The sequence below is a fragment of the Falco peregrinus genome, chromosome 8, assembly GCF_023634155.1.
Source record: "Falco peregrinus isolate bFalPer1 chromosome 8, bFalPer1.pri, whole genome shotgun sequence".
In the NCBI taxonomy this organism is placed as follows: Eukaryota; Metazoa; Chordata; class Aves; order Falconiformes; family Falconidae; genus Falco; species Falco peregrinus.
This window is the reverse complement of record NC_073728.1, coordinates 58,176,741-58,196,563: the sequence shown is the minus strand read 5'-3', so window position 1 is coordinate 58,196,563 and position 19,823 is coordinate 58,176,741. Positions and strand designations below refer to the sequence as shown.

Sequence of the window (19,823 nt, the reverse complement as noted above, 5' to 3'; positions counted from 1 at the left end):
CTGCCGCTGCAGAGCACTGCTGGGGGTGAAACTCGGGGTGCACGTAACTCCGCGGGGAGGCAGGTATTAACGGCCCGGCAGAGACCCCGCTCTGAAGCACGGGACCTCCCCGGGGTTGCCCCCCGGCTCCAGCCCCCCCCCCGCGCTGTCTTTTCTGCGGTTGATCCCGGTTCCCAGGCAGGGGGCAAAGCAGAACCGAGCAGGGAAAGTGCCTTTGTCACCCTTGGCTTCGGGTGGCGCATTTGGGAGGTAGAGGGAAGAGGGGAGGTGGGAGCCAGAGGCAGGCGAGGGCTGTGCTGTAGGGCATCCCCCTGCTCAGAGCTGAGGGCTGTCCACTCCATCCAGGGCCACCCTCTGATTGTAGAGCCCTGTAGTACGTGTCTCCCTGGATTGTCACTCATGCCTAATGCCAACTGCCAAAAGCAAACCTGCTCCTTGCAGCCCTCCACCCACAGTTGCAAAGGCAGGACAGGGACAGATGGTCTCCATGGCATTCAAGGGACAGACACCCTCCAGGGTCATCCCACACTGGTCTCCCAGTTCCCACCCTTCCACAAAGCCTTTAGCTGCAAGGATGGGCAGGAGCTAGTCCGTCCTGCCCTGTTTCACATGCTCACTTTCTGTGAGCAAAACCACCCTAATTTTTTTCCCCTGTTGCCATCCACCTTTGCTGGACTGTGTTCACTGTGTCTATCCAACTTACTGCCTCTGAAGGCCAGGGTGTCACCTCTCCATGCGCCCCCACATCTCCTTGGTGGTGACCAAGCATGTTCATCAGTGAGCAGCTAAAAGTTAAACACCAGCAACAAAACAACAACAGTCCTTATTTCAATGACCACAAAGAAAATTTAATTCAAAGAGCAAAGACACCAATACAAGCTCCAAAGGTGCTCCGAGCAAACCGGAGCAGCTTGCACAAGTCCCTTCCCAAAGCAGCCAGGCAGATGTGGCTCTGGTTCCTGGCTCTCCCCCTGGGAAGACTCACGCTTCTCCCCTGCATCCCCCCCTGCCCCCGCCTGGCTGAGGGACCTGCAGTGGTCCAGGGAGCTCCCACACCTGGGGAACAGGCTACTCCAGAGGCGAGTGAGGGGCTCAGGGGGTGGGGTTGTCACTGGGTGAGCTCACCTTGATCCTGCAGAAAAGAAAGGCACTTCCCAAACTTCAGTGACGTCCTGCCACCTGCATGCACGTGCCCTGGGACTGTGAGGCATCCCTCCATCACTTACCCCTGCCCACCCCTATGTGACACCCCAGGGATGTAGCCCCTCAGGGGAGTCACGGTGTCTCAATGACAGAAGGAAACTGGGGGAGGTCATGGCTCAAAGGTAGAGGAGCAAATCCATTTTGAGTTGCCCTCAGCCACCCTACGCTCACTACGATGCTCCCTGCAAATGAGGCACTTTGCTGGAGAGGAATGACCCAGACCTCTCACTCCTGGAGAAGGCAGAACAGGGAAAGGTGGAGACCTTGGGCAGGGACCTCTCCAAGAGTTGTGTCCAGAGCCTCCTGCCCTGGGCTCAGCCCAGCAACACATGCAATAAGAAGCACCATAGCCCCAGCCTGATTTTCTCTCCCTCACATACATCCAACAGCCCACCGAGCCCCCACATGGGATGTGGGGCCTTTGAGAAAAGCAGGGATAAAATTCAGGAACCAATGTTAACCCAATGACTAAGTGGATGTCACTCCCAAAATTCAACCCAAAGCCACTGAAATTATGGATGGGAGACAAAAACCCCAAACCTTCAGGATTTCCATGGATGAAAGCCTGGTCTGTCCAGGGGGATAGCTTTTTCCCCGTGTCTACAGACAAGCAGCAGACAGGCACTTGCAGATAGGCACTTGCTCCCCTAACACGGGGCTCACTGCCCCGGTCACCGGTCCTACCCCCTTCCCACCGCTCCAGAGGTCTGGCTGCCCTTGACTTTACTCTGTGCTCTTTTGGGGGATCCTGAACTGTTCTGGGTCCCAAGTGCAAGGATCCAGCCTCAGTTCAGATCCTGATTTTCTCCTGAGGAGGCAGAAAGTTCACAAGAAACACTGAACATGAGAAAATTGCACATGCCAAGGAGCAGAAAGTCTCACAAAATTCACTCCCAGGCTTAACTCCCTTGTGCCATCGGCTCCTTGCAGCCCCCAGGTCTACCCTACAACCTGAACCCAGCCAGGCTCAGGAAGAGCAGCCTTTGGGTGGGGAGAAAAGCACCAATACTACCAACTCCCCCCCTTCCCATGGGACTTCACGGCAGTGGAGCCAGCAGTCAGGAAAGCAGCCAGCAGCCTCCAGCACAGCTCCAGCCCAGGGAAGTGGCCGGCAATCTTTGCACAGCAACCACAGCAGAGCACTGAGCAAAGCGGTGGGAGAGGGATGTCCAGACCTGCATGCATCTCCTTGCTGTGTGGCTATGGAAGTGGTTAGGAGCAGGACCATGAGTTTCAGATTGCTTACTTTAACCTTTCTTCTCCTTCAAATAGAAATTTAGTTAAAGTTGTAAGCAGAGGCAGAGCTGTCAGCCCCCGATGCTGAGGCAAGCCATCGGGACCCTCTGCCTCCCGGTGCCACCTCTCCCAAGCTTCTAAATCTGCTGCACAGAGCAGGACCATCTACCAAAGACCCCTAAGTTCCCCTTCAAAGCAGAAGAGCCAAAACCAAGGTGATCCTGGCACTTGGTCCTCTGCCCTAAGGAGAATCCTCCTTAGTGCCAAAGCAGCTCAGCAAGTGATTTTGGTTCCCAAGACACAACCCAGATTTCCATCCCAGTCCCCCCTTCAGGGGCATGGCACAGCCCTGTCACCGAGCAGCTCCCGGAGGTGGCATGGATGGCGTAGTGTCACTGCCGGTGCAGCACCGGCCCCACGAGCTGGGCAGAGGGTGCCCAACTCATCGCTGAGGTCACTTTTGGGGGGGCTTAAGCCAATCGCAAAACCATGAATCAACACATAGAGAAACCCAAGGGGGTGGAGGTCTCCCCTGCAGAGAGGGCAGGGGCCAGGGGGCTCAGACATGGCCCTGGGGGCTGCGCTCAGGCAGCGGGTGCCTGCCTGGGGGCTGCTGCAGCAGGGCGGTGAGGATGCGCTGCAGCTGGGTGAGGCGGGCATGCAGGGAGGTGGTGGAGAAGAGGTTCAGCTGGTAGGACGGGTCAAGGGGCAGGATGGAGATGAGCCACCAGCACCACGTTGGGCCATCTGCCAAAGCCTGGAGGGGAGAGAGGGAGAGACCCCCACGTCAGGAACTGCAAGGTGAATGCATGGCCTTTGGGCAGCGTCGCTGATGGGAAATTGTTGCTCTTGCCAGGACAGCAAAGCCAGCTTTGGCCAAGGTATTCTGCTGACTGGCCCTTTTATCTGTCCAGGCTCAAAATTTCTTGATAAACTAATTTAATTTCCAGACAAGCATTCCCCAGGGAGTCTCTAGACACAGGTGTAACCTGTGTACTGTACTAAAGAGACAAAGAAATATCTCGTGCATTTCCTTGTTGAAGGTGATGCTTTTTGTAAAAGCGGGCCAGATCCTGCGTGGTCGGTGCCTTTTGGGGCACTTGCCTTATCACCACAGAAAAAGGCGAGGTGCAGGCCAGGCAGGCACAGCTGCTGGGCAGTGCTTTTGTAAACTTTTTTTCAAAGCCTGAGATAAACTAAGAGGGAAATGTTCAATTCAGTTGAAGGAAGATGAGGAGTTCTGTTATTCTGAGCACAGCATTGACGTGACTGCTGGCCAGGACAGCCTTAGCCTGGGACAAGCAGCAAGAGCACATTTGTTAACGATCCAGAGAGGAAACATTTTCTTACAGGAGTGAAAACTGAATTTGGGAATTATATTTTTCTCCAGAATCCGAATTTGTTGGAGCAATTTAATAAGCAAACTGCACCCTGCCCTCTCAGCTCCTCTGCTCTGGCCAGCTACAGCTGTCCCAAGGGAACACAGTGAGAGGAGGCTGCAGGCTCACTGAGCTGTGGGGTTCATTTCTTTGCCCATTTGTTTGTTTTCGGTTTGTTTGTTTTTCCCCCCAAGTGTTTTCAAAACAGTTCAGTTTCTCAGTTCTCATTTAGGAAGAGACTCCAGGAAAGCTTTTAAAACTCAGTGCTCAGTTTCCAAGAGCAGTTAAAAACTATAAACATTAAACAGTTTCAACAGACATCTCCCTGAGAAATGTCGTAACTGGTAAAGCGAGTGAACAACAAGGTTTGTTTTGCTCATCCTGGGGGGGAGCAGGGTGGTTAGCAGGAACCATGCTGCTTCAGAGGTTCTCTTGGTACCCTCCCTATTTAGGGCACCCCTTCCCTCAGGGAATTACCTGGATGTCCTCTTCCTTCTCCGGCAGCTGTCCATGCTGCATCAAAATGTACCTGGAGACAAGGTCTCTGTGCTCACAGAACTGCTGAGCCAAGCGGTAGGTGCTTTCGTGCAGGCGCTGCAGCTCCTGCAGCTCCTCCGCGGCCACCTGCATGGGGGGAAGAGGAACGGAGGTGTCCATAGGGAGGATCCATCCCACCCTGTTTGCCCTGGCCCTGCCCTCACCTTCTTGTCCTCCAGGTACTCGATGTCGGCAGTGTTGTAGCCGTCCCTGTGTCCGCGGCTCAGCACCCGGAACCGCCGCCTGCCGATGGTGTCCACCAAGGACCTCCCGTCCGCCAGCAGCTCGATCTGCCGGATCTCCAGCATGCAGCCGTAGTCAGCGAAACTGGAGGGGGCCAGGGGGAGAAAAGAGGGGCTGAGCTGGGATACTGGTGGGGAGAGAGCTGCTTCTCCTGAAGGTACCAGCATCAGAGGAGGAAATGGCCCAGGAACAAACTGCCTGGGAGGGGGCAAATTTGGAGATTCACTCAACTCTATTGAGTTGCCACTTGCTGCTAAGAGGGCAGGGAATAGCGTGCACGCTGCTTGCACTCCCTTGGATTTGCTATACACCACATTGACTGAGGTCCTCATTCTGTCCTGATGTCCAGGGGTTCTGAAGGCACCACCCCTTGTGGAGACATCCTCCCAAAGCCCAGAAAATGTTATTTATCTCACTTCACTTGAACAGGACTGGAGCACAGCGAGGATAAGTAAATAGAGTTATCCAACTTGGGTTAGGATCCTGGAGACTGAGCCCATCCGAGATCTGGAGGTGCCACCAGGAACATAAGGATGGCCATGCTGCACCAAACAAAAGGCCATTTAACCCCATGTCCTCTCACAGCTCGTTAAGACAAAGTATGAGAAATACAGCAAATTTCAAGTGCTTGCTAAGAAGAGCTGGAGGTCACAGCCAGGGAACCATGCAGCTCTGAGACATCCTGAGCCAGCAGCTGTTCCCAGACCACGGTATTTAACAGCCACCACTAGCTCTGCTCAGCTGCAGCACTGGCCCATTCCTTGCCTGGCCAGTGGTGATGCCAGGAGGCTGCAAGATCCCTTTCGCTTTGCCATGTGGGGAATGCACCACCTCCCTGCTGCTTTTATCTGCAGGGTGCAGTGGGATAGGAAATTGCACCTGGTTCCTTCCCTCCAAACCACTCTGGATTTTAGATGCTCGGGGCCGGGGCAGAAAGGGGCAAATCAGCTTGGGCAGAGGGAAGCCGCTTTGCCCAGAGCTCACCTTTTCCCATTCTCATATATACACATGCCGAACCTCCTTGTGCCAGTCTCCTGGCACCGCCGGATCATGAGGCGGTAGCGAGGCTCGAAGACGTGCAGAGGGCAGGCAATGCCTGGGAAGGACATCGTGCAGACGAAGATGGGGATGTTCTTGGTCAGGCTGAGGGACAGGAGAAGAAATCACTATGAAACCTCCCAGAGCAAATCCCATCCCAAGGGCTCTGCATCAGTTAGTCCCCCAAACCAGGTGTGTCCTTTACCCTAAGAAATGATGCTCTGGCACAGAGCGGCACCAAAGCTTCCACTTGGCTCACCAAGAGCCCAAGGACAGACTCTGCCCGCAAAACAGCTTCTTGCAGAGATACTCCCTCATCCCCAGATGCCCCATGGGGCACGTCCATACCCACTACCCACGTGGCATTGCGGTGATGTGGTCCTAGAAGTGGGACAGACGTCGCTTGAGCAGAACCACGCCAGAGCAATGGTACGTGGTGTGGACAGCCCCCTCAGAGCCCAGCCCGGCCCCCACGAACATACACACTGGAGCAAGTGCCTCCTTACTTAGAGAGCTCTGCCATCTCGGCCCGGTGCAGCTCCTGGCGCTCAGCCAGCTGTGCGGGGAAGGTGGCCAGCATGATGTCCTGCAGCAGCACAGTGGGGCTGTAGCTTCCAGCTTTCAGGTACTAAAAGAAATTAGACCCAGAAATAGGTTGGAGAAGAGCAGGGAGGGAGCTCTGAGACTCTGTCAGGCTCTGAATCACACTCACTTTTATTGGAGCTGAGGGTAATTTTAGATCAGAGAAAGTCAGGGATAAAACCTATCAGGGGATGTTGAGCCATCTAGCAGGATGGGATGTCAGCTCCACTGAGACCTCCAGACGCTGCTCAGACCCAGGGCCCGTCCCATGCAGCGTCCTGTCTCTGACAGTGATGCAGTCCTTGTATGACAACCTAATTTCCCTGATGGTCTCATCTGAATCCCTTTTCATTAAAGATTAAATCAACTCTCCAGGCTAGCAGGTTTTCCACCCATTTCCATTTTTAAAAGTAATTAGCATTTGCTTCTTTCTTTCCGTCTTTCTCTCTCTCTGCCTCTCAGTCCTGTTTACAATCTCACTAAATCACTGTGGCATCTTGTGGAAATTAATCTCTTGGTCTTAATTATCAACTGTCTGGTCATTCCCACATGAGTGAAGGTGACACCAACCATCCCAGGGAGCTGCTAATGTAAAAGAATTGCACCTTCCCTCCCAGCCCCGGGCACGCTGCTGGCAGCCAGAGCCAGTGCTCAGCTCTCCCTCGGGCTCCATCCCATGGGACACATGCCCTCACCTCTCTCAGGCTCTGTTTGCAGAGGGGGCAGTTGGGCCGGTGGTCCAGGCAGCGTTCAAGGCACTCCTTGCAGAAGGTGTGCCCACACGGTGTCGTCACCGGCTCAAAGAACATCCTGCAAAGGGACTGAAGTCAATGGATTGCAGAGAGTGGCATGGGAGAAGGACCTCAGGTAAGCCCAGCAGAGAAAGACTTCACAGAGCCTCTGTTCACAGGGCTGGGTGCCCTCGAAGCTGCTGTTCCCCAGGTCTGGCTCAGCACCCTGCTTTGGAAGCCCTGGCTGGTCTTAGCCCCATGGTGCAGGGGTCCCACAAAGCACTCGGGGACTTCCAAGAGGCCCAGGCTGCTGCTGCAAGGGTAGAGCTGGTCAGGGTGGGCAAAGCTCACAGGCTTTCCCCCCACAGCCCACGGGCACAGCTCCTGCCTACCCCCAGCCTTGTACCTGCATCTTCCTTGAATCACCTTGCTGGGAGCAAAAGATTTTGTTTCCAGCAGGAACAAGACATTTCCCATGTCTCCTCTTGCCGTCTCAAGGAAAATCTGCTGCCTTCACCAGCCTTCTGCACTGAAGACAACGACGCTGCAGGGATGCAATGCCATGGAAAGCTATCTCACACTGTGTTTTCCGAGCCTTGACAGCCCATGGCTATGAAACTCACCTTCAGTACAGCTGCATTGGCTAAGCTTTGCTCCTAACTCCTGTTAATTAAATGTAAAGGTTCCTAACTGGCTTATTTATTCAATTAGAAGTCTGGGCTCAGACTGTTGGACTTGCACAGCAATGTAAAGTGAGAACTGTCCCAGTTCTGAACATGGCTCCCCATCCCTGTAGGGTGGTATCTCCCCGCAGACCCCATCAGTACGCACATGGCACCCCTTGGTCCTGGCAGCACTGCAGTGGGAAAGTGCCTCCTTCTCCCCTGTTCCCAGAGCAGAGCCAGCAGCAAGCACTCGGGATGCTCACAGGTAGCTCCGGGATCAGAAATTAACTGAAGGTCTCGGGGAAGCCCTGCTCAGCACTGAGCCCTTACTCCTCCTGAACACTGTGTTTCCCTGCTCTCAGAAGAGACCTAAGTTCACCTAACCCAGATTAGATACAGCCTTGATCTCTCTCTCCTCTGTGTCATTCCCCCATGCCAGAGCCAGAACTGGAAAAATCTGCCATACAGGAGACCTTGACCGTCTTGCACGTCCAGCAGCGCAACACCCAGCTCTCTGCCAGCAGCCGCTTGCACAACTGCTCAAGGTCCTGGGACACGCCAGAAATAACAGCCTGGTTTCAGCGTGCCCCGTGGCAGCACCCAGCCCTTCCCTGCCCCTGAGTCAGCAGGCAGCCACGGGCTCTACCCTCTCCCCTTTTCTACCTTCAGCAGGCACGGAGCTGGGAAATGCTCCCCTCTGGGTCTGCAACATCCCCATCATAGATGGTATTTCCCTAGGGAACTTCGTGCTCCAGCCTGCAGTTACAAAGGGCAACGGCTGCTTTCAGTCTTTGACCTCACAGAACATCCCCACCTCCACACCGATGTCCCAAGCGATACAGACCTAATGATGCCGCACCTGGAGACAGGGCAACCTGAGCTCCTACAGCCTGGCAGGGCAAAGCGTGTCCCTGTCTGCCCCTCTGATCTCCTCCCTCTACTGGAACCTGCATTTCAGCAGTACTGGGGACCGAGTTTGCTGTTAAGATGTGAAGAAAGATCCCCACCAGGAAAGAAGACCCAGCAGCTGCTAATTCTTCATCCTAAAAGCTCTCCCACCAGAAAACTCACCGTATGCAGAGGGAGCACTCGAAGTCAGATATGCTCAGCAGCTCCCCAAGGCACGGCTGGGTACACTTTGCTGCTGCCGTTTCCTCTTCATTATCTAGTAGCAAAAGAGAAGGCAAGAGAAGGTGGCCCCCCATTCCAATACTGAAAATCAGTCTTTGCTTTCTGACCTTTTCTAGGTGTAAGTAGTTCACTGCTACACAAAACACTTAGAAAGTTACAAACAAAACCACTAGGGAATACAACATCAGCCCCTCTATTAACCCATCTGTGTTCATCCACAGCTTTTACATCACTGGGGTCTCATGGTACTTGGTAGGAGAAGGTGGTATCGCCCTACCTCCTTTTGCAGGCAGGGAAACTGAAGCACTGGGAAGTGAAGTGGCCTAAGAAATTCCCAGATGGAGATCTCTGGAGATGGAAATCTCACCTGCCATGAGTCATCATCACTGCTTGATGTGGCAGTCATCTGGCTAGATGCTAATGGCAAGTTAATGCCAATGGATGTGCTGCTTCTCCCAATGCATGGCACGCCACGTTCTTTGCAAGGGATTTTAAATATAAACCCATCTAAACCCATGGGAACCAAAGGAAGCCTCTCCTTGACTCCATGCAGGGAACAGGTGATGTCTGGCTTTAGCAAGAACTTTTCACCAAGCTAAACCCAAAAGTTTGGTATAAGTTCACCAGCTCAACACAGGAAGATCGGATCCTCCTCAGAGCTGTCCCACCATGTGCCCCCGGGACGTCTGCTCGCTGGGCTGGCACACAGCGCAAGCACCAATTTTCAGTGCCAAAATGGATTTCAAACAAGTATTCTGCGTGAGACAAGATCTTGGTAACTTTGACAACACTCACCTACCAACCACCAGCTCTGCCTCTCTGCCGAAGTCTCCGGGTCTTGCCCTGGCTGGGAAGGGGTGGCTGTCCCCTGGCTGTGCTCAGACCCTGTGGCTCCTCTGCCATCCGTCGACTCTCCCTCCGGACCCTAGGCACAGCAAGGATGAAACCAAGCTCAAAACCTCTTCCCTTTTTTGAATGCACAGCCCTGTCTGTCCCACCGAGCCCAACAGCACCGGGAGGCTTCCTGGTGTGTTGCTGTATATTAACATCTTGCATCTGTGGGACAGCAGGAGAGCGTGGCCCTCAGACATTCCTGCTCATCCCAGGGTTAAAACATGGGTTTACTCTGTCCAGATGTACCACCTGGCACGTGGGTGTATCTGAGCCCATCTTCTCTGATTCCCCTCTCTCTCCAAACTTGCCAAATTCATCTATAGAAGGCAAAGAGCAAAAGATGAGCTTTCCTTAATAGCTGCTAATGGTCTGAGCCACTCTCATGTGTGAGTTTTGTATGAAAAAAAACATTAAAACTGAATTATTTTTTTTTCCTAAATGTAGTGTGACTTGGGAATTTTAAACACAATGACAGTCTAAAATCTTACCAGAAGTATTGCAGAATGAAAACTAGGAGAGGAATGGAGACAGAAAGAGCCTCCTCTGTTTCCTCAGTCCCCATGGCACCAGCTCTGATGGAACCTTTGCTGTCCCATCTTCCACTACCTGCAGCTTCTCATCCCAGCATGAAACCACACACACGTGGCTGTGGTCTTGCACAGCCTCCCCTTATCACACCTCCTTTCCCATCACTGGAAACCCCCATTTGGGATGTCCCAGAGGGACATTACACCCCGTCACAGACCCAGGTCAATGCAGGCTCTCCTACCTGAGCTTGGGAGGAAGACAATGGGAGTGCAGGGCTCCCTCCATCAACCTGGGGATCGGCTGAGCCCTGGTGAGCATCACCCAGGTTTGCAGCAGCCACGTGTGGCTGTGGAGCATCCTCTCGCTTGAGGATCTGCAAGGAGAAAGCAGGGCTCAGCGGGTGCTGGGAGAAGGAAGCAGGGAGGTGTGCGGGCTGCCAGGCTCCCTCTTTCCCCAAAGCAGCCTCCTGCTCATCACAGGACACATCAGGGTTACTTGTTTCAGCGCTGGCCGAGCTCTCTGTCAAACAAATGCCTTCGTAGCACATAAGGAAGAAAGCAGCATGAGGCAGCAAACAAAATGGTGTATTTTAAAGGCTGGGAGCCATGTTCTCCATCACCCACAAAGAGCAGGGAGTGAGCTGCAGAGGGTAAAATGTCATTCCCCATTCCCTTGCCCTTTTCCTCCTGGGGGGCAAGTGTCCCCTCATGGCATGAAGTCCCTGCGCTGGGGATATTGCTGGCAGCCCACTGGTGACGGTGATTTTGGTACACAGGTGGGTGCTGGCCTGCAATCATCTGCAGAAAAGACACAAAAGAAGCAGCTTTTGGCTGTCTGCTTTGCCTTGGGTGACTACTGATACTGCCTCAAAGCCCACCTCGTGCCATATCAGCATCTGAACCCTGCAAAACCTGATACTTGAAGCTACAGACTGAGAAAGAGGAGTTTTCTTCACAAATAAACCTGCATCACTGATGGGAAGGCTCCTGGACCAAGATCCAACTCCTCTTGATCCCACTGCTGGCCAGAGCAGCACAACTGTGATGCATGTGAGTCCTTCAGAGGACAAGAGCATCTTCCTGTGCGATGCGAGGGCACAGGACCCTGTCACAGTACGGCCCACGCACCTTCTCCATCTCTTTCCAAGCAGGGTGGAAATGGGGACTGAGTGTCAGGCAGTGTTCCCACGCCAGCAGGGCTTCGGCTCTCTGTCCCATCTCCAGAAGCACCTTTCCTTTCCTGAAGAAGGCCTGCGGAGCAGAAAAACCTGCGGTGACTATAAGACAGCGACCAGCTGAGTATGTGCCCCTTCAGCTCCTACGTGAGTCCCGAGAGAATCTCCCTCCAGCCTCCTGCCTGCTCCCACCCCAGGCCAAAGCACCCAGACACGTCGCTGCTTCCAGGCTCAGACTTGTCTAGAAAAGACAGATCCACCCGCAGCCAAGTACCCGTAAAACAGGACTCCCCCAAAATGCAGCAGTTGCAAAAGCCAAGCAAACAAACCCTGCAGAGACCCAGGGAAGGAGCCAAGGGCTTCTGCCTTTGAAGCTGCGAAACTATTGCCAACGAGTGCTTCACAAATCAGCAAGCGGGCTGCCAGGGCTGATATCTTCAAGAGCAGCTCAGCCTCTGGCCAGTGCTTCTCCAAGCCTGCAACTGCGATCCTGAGCACCAGCGTGGCTACGTGCCCTCACTGTCTGCATGCGAGCAAGGACGGACTGGTGCTGAACCTCTCCCGTTAGTGCAACGCAGCGCTTGCAGCCTGGATTTGCACTAATGGGTCTGGCAAGTGTATTTCTGAGTGGGATGAATTCAATAGCTAGGAGAATTCTGGAAAGGGGGAAACTGCTTCCACACAGTAAGATGTGGTTCCAAGCACAGCCAGCCAATGGGAGTTCCCCTCCACTCACCTCGTGCTCTCCAGGCTCAGCCCTACACACAGCATCCAGGTCCTCCAGCGCCTGTGAGTACTGCCCCAGCGCAGTGAAAGCCTCTGCCCGGCATAGCCGCAGGGACCTGGCATCTGGGGCTGGAAAGAGAAATGTTACCACTCACGTAATGAGTTCATGGTGAGGCAGAGGGGCTGGATGAGACCACGGAGATGCCACCATGGTGGGACAGCCCCTGCGGTGCTGCCTTGAATTGAGCACAGCCAGCTCCTGCTCTCCTCTGGCAGAAGTCACTGGCCTCATCAGTCTCTGCAAGGAAGTTATTTCCCCTAAATATCTCCTTTTAAGCTCTTTGAGGTTCTTCCCTTTGTTTTTCTCCAGCTCCCCCAAATGCCTTCAGCCAAGGGGCCCCACCACTGCCTTGGGGCTGAGCCACCTTGGGGTCTGGGCTCTCATCCATCCTTTTGGGATGCAGCAAAAAGGCTGTACCATACACGTAGTCCCTACAGGGTCTGTTGCCACAGGAGGCTCTGCAATATGATTCACACAGCAGAGCCACAATAACATATTACCAAACAAGCCTGCAGCTATGGAGATCTGAATTCCCAAAACACCAGGGAGCCTCCTGGACCCACCTGGCTGCCACCACCCTCCCAGGGCAGAGGCAAAAACAGGGGGGTGCAAGGATCTTCCCCCCCACATCTCAGGGTTTCCAAGTATGAGAAAAGGCTGAGATTTTCCAAAACGGAGGAACTGAGCATTTACTTCCTCATCAGCAAGATGACACTGATGGGATCTCAGGGAGGGGGATGGGGGGGCACAGCACAGTTCCCACCGGTGCTGCTGGCCATGACACCCCAAGGGTCACAGCACTGAGTGCCCCACACACCCCTGCCTGCTCCTAAACAAGCAGTGAGACCCTCTGCTCTCTTGTCTCTGGGAAACTCCATAACGACCTTCCTTCCTACCAGCACTGCCAGCAGGGGAACTGGGGTGAGGGACATCAAGGAGTACAAGCAAGCAGCACCACGAAAGCCCATACTCATGGTGTAAGCAGGTGCGGGAATGTTTGCAGTTTTGAACTGCAAGGTTTCCCCAGACCCACCCCGTTACACCTCAGCTTGCGTGGAGGTGACCTACACAGACCCAGCGCTGTGCTTAGCTGTGCACGTGCTAGCATTCCAGCTAACGGAACGGCTCTGTGCACCCAGCCCTGCGTCCCCCCCAGCGCAGAGCATCGCCCAACAGCTGCTGAGGGCTGGGATCGGGGACCTGCAGCTCCCTGGCCCCTCTGGGGAGGTCTCCAGTGTCACGCAGGTCCCTGCTGGCCCCCAGCTCCCTGTGGGACAACGGTGGGTCCAGCATAGGTAGCATGTGTGGTGGCCCCGCAGGATGCTGGCTCTGAGGCCAACCTTATATCACAAATTAGGCACCATTTGCAGGCACTGGTGCTGCACTTACTGTGGCAAAGTGGTGCAGGCAACAACATCCTGCCGAAGGGCCAGCAGCTCCCTCCAAGGCAAGCCAGGACCAGGGGCCCGGCTGGCAGCCGATCAGGGATCATCAGGAGATGATGACTGATGATGATGATGATGATGTCTCCCATGCACCCACCCCCAGCAGCATTTCCCCTTGCCCCAGTTCAAACATGGCACCGATGCAGCTCTGCCAGCAAATGGCAGGTCAGGACTAGCAGCCCAGGAAGAGCAGGGTGCAGAAAGCCAGCATCTGCCCGCACCTCTGCCTCCACTGTCACCATGCCCGGGCACCCACCAATCTGCCTGGGCACCTGCCACATCTTATCATAGAGGAGAAAACTCTGCCATGGCTTTTGCCTCCTTTCCACCCACGCCCAGCACGGAGCACAGGGAGACCTTGCTCGCTACCTGGTGCCACCAGGACCTGGAGAGCAGCAGACAGCCAGCCGCTCCTGCATCAAGGCCGCACTGTCCACACTGAGCTGTGCAGCAGAGCAACACCTGATCCCTTGGAGCTTATTTTCATTTATAATGTTAGTTCAGACCTTAGGGCTCAAGACAGAAAACAAAGGAACTTGCTGCTGGGTACCCCATCCCACAAGCACGCATCCAAAGACGAAATACTCCAGCTCCTAACAACAGGTAGGGGTGAACAAATGGGTACAAAGTCTAGAGGCTTATTTTGCATGTGGGCAAACCCATCCAAACATTTGCACAGCCCAGCAATAAAGTGACCAATTTGGCAAAAAAAAGATGTGCAAAATGTGGCTATGAATTCTGCATTTCCCTTCTGCTGCAGCTATTTTTGATCTATGATATCATTAGACATTAGGGACGTAAGCCAGCTGGCAGCTCTGGTGGCTGATGAGTGACTGATAGTGCTCCCCAGCCTCCCAGCTCCAGGCATGTCAGAAGGCCTCCTGTATTACACGTTACAGTGCATTTCTTTTGCTCACTTGGAAAAACAGAAGATAAAAAGTTGACTATTTTCTCCCAAGAATAAGCGAGCTGCTCCGCAGGCTGGGCTGAGCAGGGCACTGCAAACTGGCCCATCGTGCAACACTGAACCCTACAAAATCCATTCTCGTGGATCAACTATTTATCAGTGGTTACTTTGGAAAGCAAAGGGGAGCCCATAAAAAGTTGTGCAGCCTGAAAGCAGTCTGCAGGAGTTGGAAAACACATCCTGAAAGCACCACCCATGTGGCTGAGCCTGAGCAGCACCAGCAAGCGCAGGTTTACTGGAGCTGCGGCTGTGACTGCGATTTCCTTGTCACCCTAAGCCAGACCTCCCCTGTCCTTTGGGGAGCGGAGCGTGCAGGGAAGACCGAGCACAGAGCTTGCAGTGTTGAATTTTTTCTACTCTTTATGCTCACAGAGGCTTGTTAAAGAGACATACAACCATACACCCCAAACAGTCAAAAGCCTGGCGATGAAGAGCACAGTCCTACAGAACTGTGCACATGCGTTGGCGTTGAGGGACAGGTGTGCGGGGTGTGAGATTGATGCCTATGGTTGCATAAAGAGACCTGCTTTGTGTTGCCAACACCAGGATCGGCTGGCCCGCTCAGCCCTGCGGTTCCAGGCGTACCCTGAACCTCCGGCACTTGTCTGGCAGCGGGTGATGAACAAGTGTCTGCGCCGCGGGAGGAGAGCTGACTGCTGTCATAGAAACGCCGGTGGAGAAAGGACCTTCTGCCACCATCGCCCCAACCCCCTGCTCCAGACACATTGTATAACCCCTTTTATTTAAGCGTTACTCTCCAAGAAATCCACTTACAGCCACCCACTAAAGCAGATCAGCTCCCCCCCCCCGGGCCTGATGCTGACCCTGCAGGCAAATGTCTAGCCAGGGCGGGTTGCAGAAGGGGGCTGGGGTGAGGGCCTGCCCTACACCCTGGGGCTGGCACAGGAGCTCAGCCAAGGCTGTGTCCTCGCCAAGCTCCAAGGACGTGTGTGTCCTGGACTGGAAAAGTCCCAACCACTTTACATAATGGCCACCCCCCCCAGGGAGAGCTCTTCCTCTGACCCCAAAATATTGCCAGGCAGCAAGATGCAAGAAGCTGTTTGCTGCTCTTTCCGGCTGCTTGATAATGCCACAAGCACGTGGCTGATGGGACATGGGCTGTGCCCTGCCCTGCCCCTGGCCCCGGCAGGCGGGATGAGCAGCGGGGCTTGCCTGGCCACCCACCCCCTCCCGTCACCCCGGGACAAGTGCAGACACGGCAGAAACGCCCAGCAGCTGGATCCCCCTTCCCCATCCCCACCAGTCCTGCCTTTCCAATACTTGTACCTTCCCGGCTCGGGGGACACCGCGGTGCTGGGATGCCGTGACCCACACCGGTACCCACCACATCCTCGTCTCCGCTTCAGGCTGGCCCCTGGCCCCCAGCACCCGCAGCCCCCCAGCGCGCCCCGCCAGCCCGGTGGTGCTTACCCAGCTCGACCCCTCTCTGCGCCATCCTCAGCGCCTCCCGCGCGTCCCCGCGGGCCAGCCGGTGGCGGACACGGGCCACCAGCCAGGCCAGCCGGCTCTCCCGCCCCGCGCACTTCTCCAGGAGGCCGCCGAGCACCACGCTGCACCTCGCTGCCCCGACGCCCAGCAGCTTCAGCCTCTCCCGGCACAGGGGGCAGCGGGAGGGCACGGCCCCCCCGAGGCACGGCTTGCAGAAGGAGTGACCGCAGGACACGGTCACCGGCTCCCAGAGGAGGAGGCGGCAGGAGGGGCAGCGCAGCACGTCCAAGTCCCCGCTCCCGGCGCTGCGGGGCTGCCGGCCGGGGCACCCCCCCCGGGCTGGGGAGGGGGGGCTGGGGGGCCCGCGGCTCATCGCGGCAGTGGCAGCCGAGGCGGGGGAGCTGCCCCCGGGCCGGCACTACCCGCACACGGCGGCCGCCGCCGGGGCCCCGCGCACGGCCCCGCTGCTGCGCCCCGCCCCGCTCAGCCCATCCGCCCGCGGCTCCCGGGCCGGCGCTGGGCTGCGGCTACCGGCACGGCACGGCACGGCACGGCACGGCACGGCACGGCACGGGCAGGGCTCCCGGGCTGAGCGCGGGGGGCGCCGGCGGCGGAGCTACCGGGGCCGCCATTGGCCGCCGCCTCCGCCCCGCCCCGGCCCCGGCCGCGTTTCGTAACGGAGCCGGCCTTACCGGGGCGCCGCGGGGCGGGCATGGGCTGCTGAGCAGCGTCCCGGGAGTGTTGAGGGGTCCGGTGCCGGTCCCCTGCCGCCGGGACGCGGGGGTGCTGGGGGGTCCGGGGCCGATCCCCGGAGCCGGGACGCGGGGGTGCTGGAGGGATCCGGTGCCGTTCCCCGCAGCCGGGACGCGGGGGTGTCGGGGGGTCCGGAGCAGCCGGGCTGTGGGGTACAAGCCGTGACACCGGAGTGTCACGCCACGCGGGGGATGCTGGAGAGGTCTCTGAACCGGGGTCCCCGGGGGCACCGGGGCACTCTGGAGCAGGACCAGGTTGCAAAGTGCTGGGGGAGGTTTTGGGGTGCCCAGAGTGGGGCCAGGGCACTTTGGAGCCATCCCAGGGGCCAGGCTGCCGGGGGTACCCGGGGTGCTGCAGAGCAGGGGTGGGACACGTCCTGGGGGACACAGGGTGCTCTGGGACACGGACAGGAGGGTGGGATACCCCAGAGCAACTGAGACACGGGGTACCTGCGATGCTCAGGGGCAGCCCAGGGTGCCGAGGTGAGGCTCTCCGGAGCAGGACTGGGGTGCAGGCTGTCACAGTGCTCCAGAGCTGCCAGGACTGGTGAGGCTGGGGTGCACCAAGTGTCCCTTTGCAGACCCCACTGTGCATCATGGTGGGGTGCTCTGGAGGAACAGAGTGTCCCTCCGGAGTAGACGGAGAAACTGCATCTCCCTCAGATGCTGTGCTTCCACAGAATTCAACGAGTTCAGACTCACTGGGGACAGCCCCTTCCCACTCACGGACCCTCGGAATGGGCTCTGTGTACCAAGGGAGATTCATCCCCCCACCACACAGCCATACAACAAAGGGCTGGCATCTCTTGCATAGCTGGGAAAAACAGCTGAAATCTGGCAACTCCAGAGCTTAGTAGATGAGGCTTTATGTAAGGATGATGCATGTTTCCCAAGGCCTCTTATGTGTGTCCCCAAAACCAAACCAAACCCAGGCACGCACTGGAAGGGAGGGAGGTCACCAGCGGGACGTGAGTGCTGGTGAAGCCCGTGCCCCACTGAGGGAGTGGCAGGCAGAGGTCTGGGCTGTGGAGCAGGTTTTATTTCAAAACCTACCGTGATTACATTAAACAGCTCATGAGTGGTTTTAAAAGCTCAACAACTATGTTATGTGAGCTTGGAAGGCTTCACTCCTTGCTCCGTTATCTTTTTAAGGAATCCCTTCAGACTGGAGAAATCCCAGAGGAGGTTTAGCAGACAGCCCCGTACGCCCCCTGAGAGTGGCATCAGGGACATAGCACCGGGGACAACCAGGAGTGTTGTGGGGCTGTCCCAGACTCTGCCCCACAGGGACCATTTTCCATGTTCCCAATCCACAGGATGAGGCTTTGGTTGCCCTCCCAGAGGGACCTGCCACATCGCTTCCCCCAGCAGCTCTGCCATGGGCAGTTCTCAGATGAGCAAGGCTCATTCACGCCATTCTCTCATGATTTAGTTCTCACCACAGCTAGTTTTTTCCACCAAAACCACCAGGGAGCCCGCACCAGTCTTACCTCCAGATTAAAGACTCATTCGTGACTCCTGAGCTGTGAATTGAGGGTGATTTTAGCTACCACAGCCAACTTTGCAGCGCTGTCCTTGAAGAGTGCTCCCACAACCTGTGTGTGTGGCTCAGCCTGGCAACACCAGCCCTTTGCCACAAGCAGCTGGCATCAGGTGAGGCGCGTAGCATCTTTCATCACCCCAGCCAGCTCCTCCAGGAGACACCTGGCTGTTCCCCGGCACCTGTCACGTTCTTTTCCTCACCTGATTCACTCCACAACCATTCTCACATGCGTGGGCTCTCCAGTGCTCTGTAAGCAGTGAGGATACACCGCTGCCTTTGCATAATGCAGTTAAAAATCAATCAGCCACGACACACGAGCCCACTGGAACCCAGCCTTCATTAGCGCCGGTGCAAGAACAATTTGTTTTCTTCATTCTGGCCAGAGCTGAGCTGGTTCTGAACTCCAAATGCTTTCCCTCGTCACTGCTGTTTGTGCTGACTCAGTACATAACTGAAAAAAAAGGGGGAAAAAAAGTCTTTAAATGCTTAATGCTAACCATTCTGCTGGCCAGATGAGGACTTCATGTTTTGCATAACACAGAACAGATTACAGTGTATTTAGGAACTATTTGCAAAGCACATTAGGATTTATTTCATAATAATTTTTTTCCACTTTAAAGGTGGGAAACAGCCCAGGGTTGGTGCAGCATGAGCAGTTCCAGGTGCTGGTGCAGGGGAAACAAGCTCCTCCTGTGGCTCCCAGCCACGCACCCCACTTGTGCTTGGGCTGCAGTACAGCCTCATCGGTGTGGTCCAGACTATGGATGATGCAACATGGGGATCAGGGATTTCACACTGGCTATGTCTGCTCATTTTTAGTGCCTAAGTATTAGTTGTGACATTTATTTTGACCCATTAGGGATTAAGGAGTAGCTCAGAGGTGACAGCACCTTCCCAGTGGTACTTTTTTTTTGTTCAGAGAGATGAGACTTGCGTGCTCCTTAGGGTGTCTTCAAAGGCAGCACAAGCACTTGCTAAACAGCAATATGCCCCCTGAATGTCATGACCCCTTTGGCACACAGCTATTCTTGCTCTGCCCACCACCCTCCTCCCGTGAGGATGGGGCTGTCATGTCAGACCTGAAAGTCCTTTTGCACAGAGGTCAAACAGGTTTTCCTGTTTCAAAAGCAAAGGAGTGAAGTACTGGCATCCCAGCTGAGAGGAGGAGTGTTGCCATCAGGAAGGGCCACACACAGGGCTGACGGTGGCATGGATATATAAGAGCCAGTGCAGTCTGCTGGGTGATCAGGCAAAAGAGCCATGGCCAAATCCATCCTCAGCATCATTGCAGACCTCCTCATGCCCCCATGGATTCAGCATTTTTTCAGCAGCACTGTGCCTGGGTCCTTGCCTGTCTGACAGCCTTGAGAGTTGGCCTAGGGAATTATTTTTGCACCTCAGTACGTGCAAATAACACGCAAGGAGTTATTTGCATCATACCCCTCCCAGCCTGACAACAAACACATCAGCTTCCTGGAATTTTTGCTTTCTTTGCATCATATTTCTAGATGCAGGATGTTATTCAACCACCAGGTTTCT

The 19,823-nt window shown here is 55.5% G+C and overlaps 1 protein-coding gene across 1 annotated transcript; it reads right to left on the bottom strand.

The window, feature by feature from the left end:
- Positions 1-823: 823 nt before the first annotated feature.
- LOC101913586 (LON peptidase N-terminal domain and RING finger protein 1-like) lies at positions 824-16,555 on the bottom strand. The gene is made up of 12 exons (XM_055812803.1): positions 15,972-16,555; positions 12,078-12,196; positions 11,295-11,417; positions 10,409-10,540; positions 9,541-9,670; positions 8,686-8,779; positions 6,914-7,028; positions 6,143-6,264; positions 5,583-5,741; positions 4,520-4,682; positions 4,296-4,442; positions 824-3,196 (listed from the first exon to the last, which is right to left on the bottom strand). Exons 1-12 carry the CDS (start codon positions 16,360-16,362, stop codon positions 2,999-3,001), a joined length of 1,893 nt encoding a protein of 630 aa, XP_055668778.1. The 5' UTR covers positions 16,363-16,555; the 3' UTR covers positions 824-2,998.
- Positions 16,556-19,823: the final 3,268 nt, after the last annotated feature.

What these genes read in the sequence shown, in the direction of transcription:
- LOC101913586 (XM_055812803.1), bottom strand. Translation starts at nt 16,362, where the DNA reads ATGAGCCGCGGGCCCCCCAGCCCCCCCTCCCCAGCCCGGGGGGGGTGC. An exon ending in GCAAACAGAGCCTGAGAGAG is followed by an intron (nt 6,265 to 6,913) that starts GTGAGGGCATGT and finishes AATTTCTTTTAG; the next exon opens with TACCTGAAAGCTGGAAGCTA. An exon ending in ATATATGAGAATGGGAAAAG is followed by an intron (nt 4,683 to 5,582) that starts GTGAGCTCTGGG and finishes GGCCCCCTCCAG; the next exon opens with TTTCGCTGACTACGGCTGCA.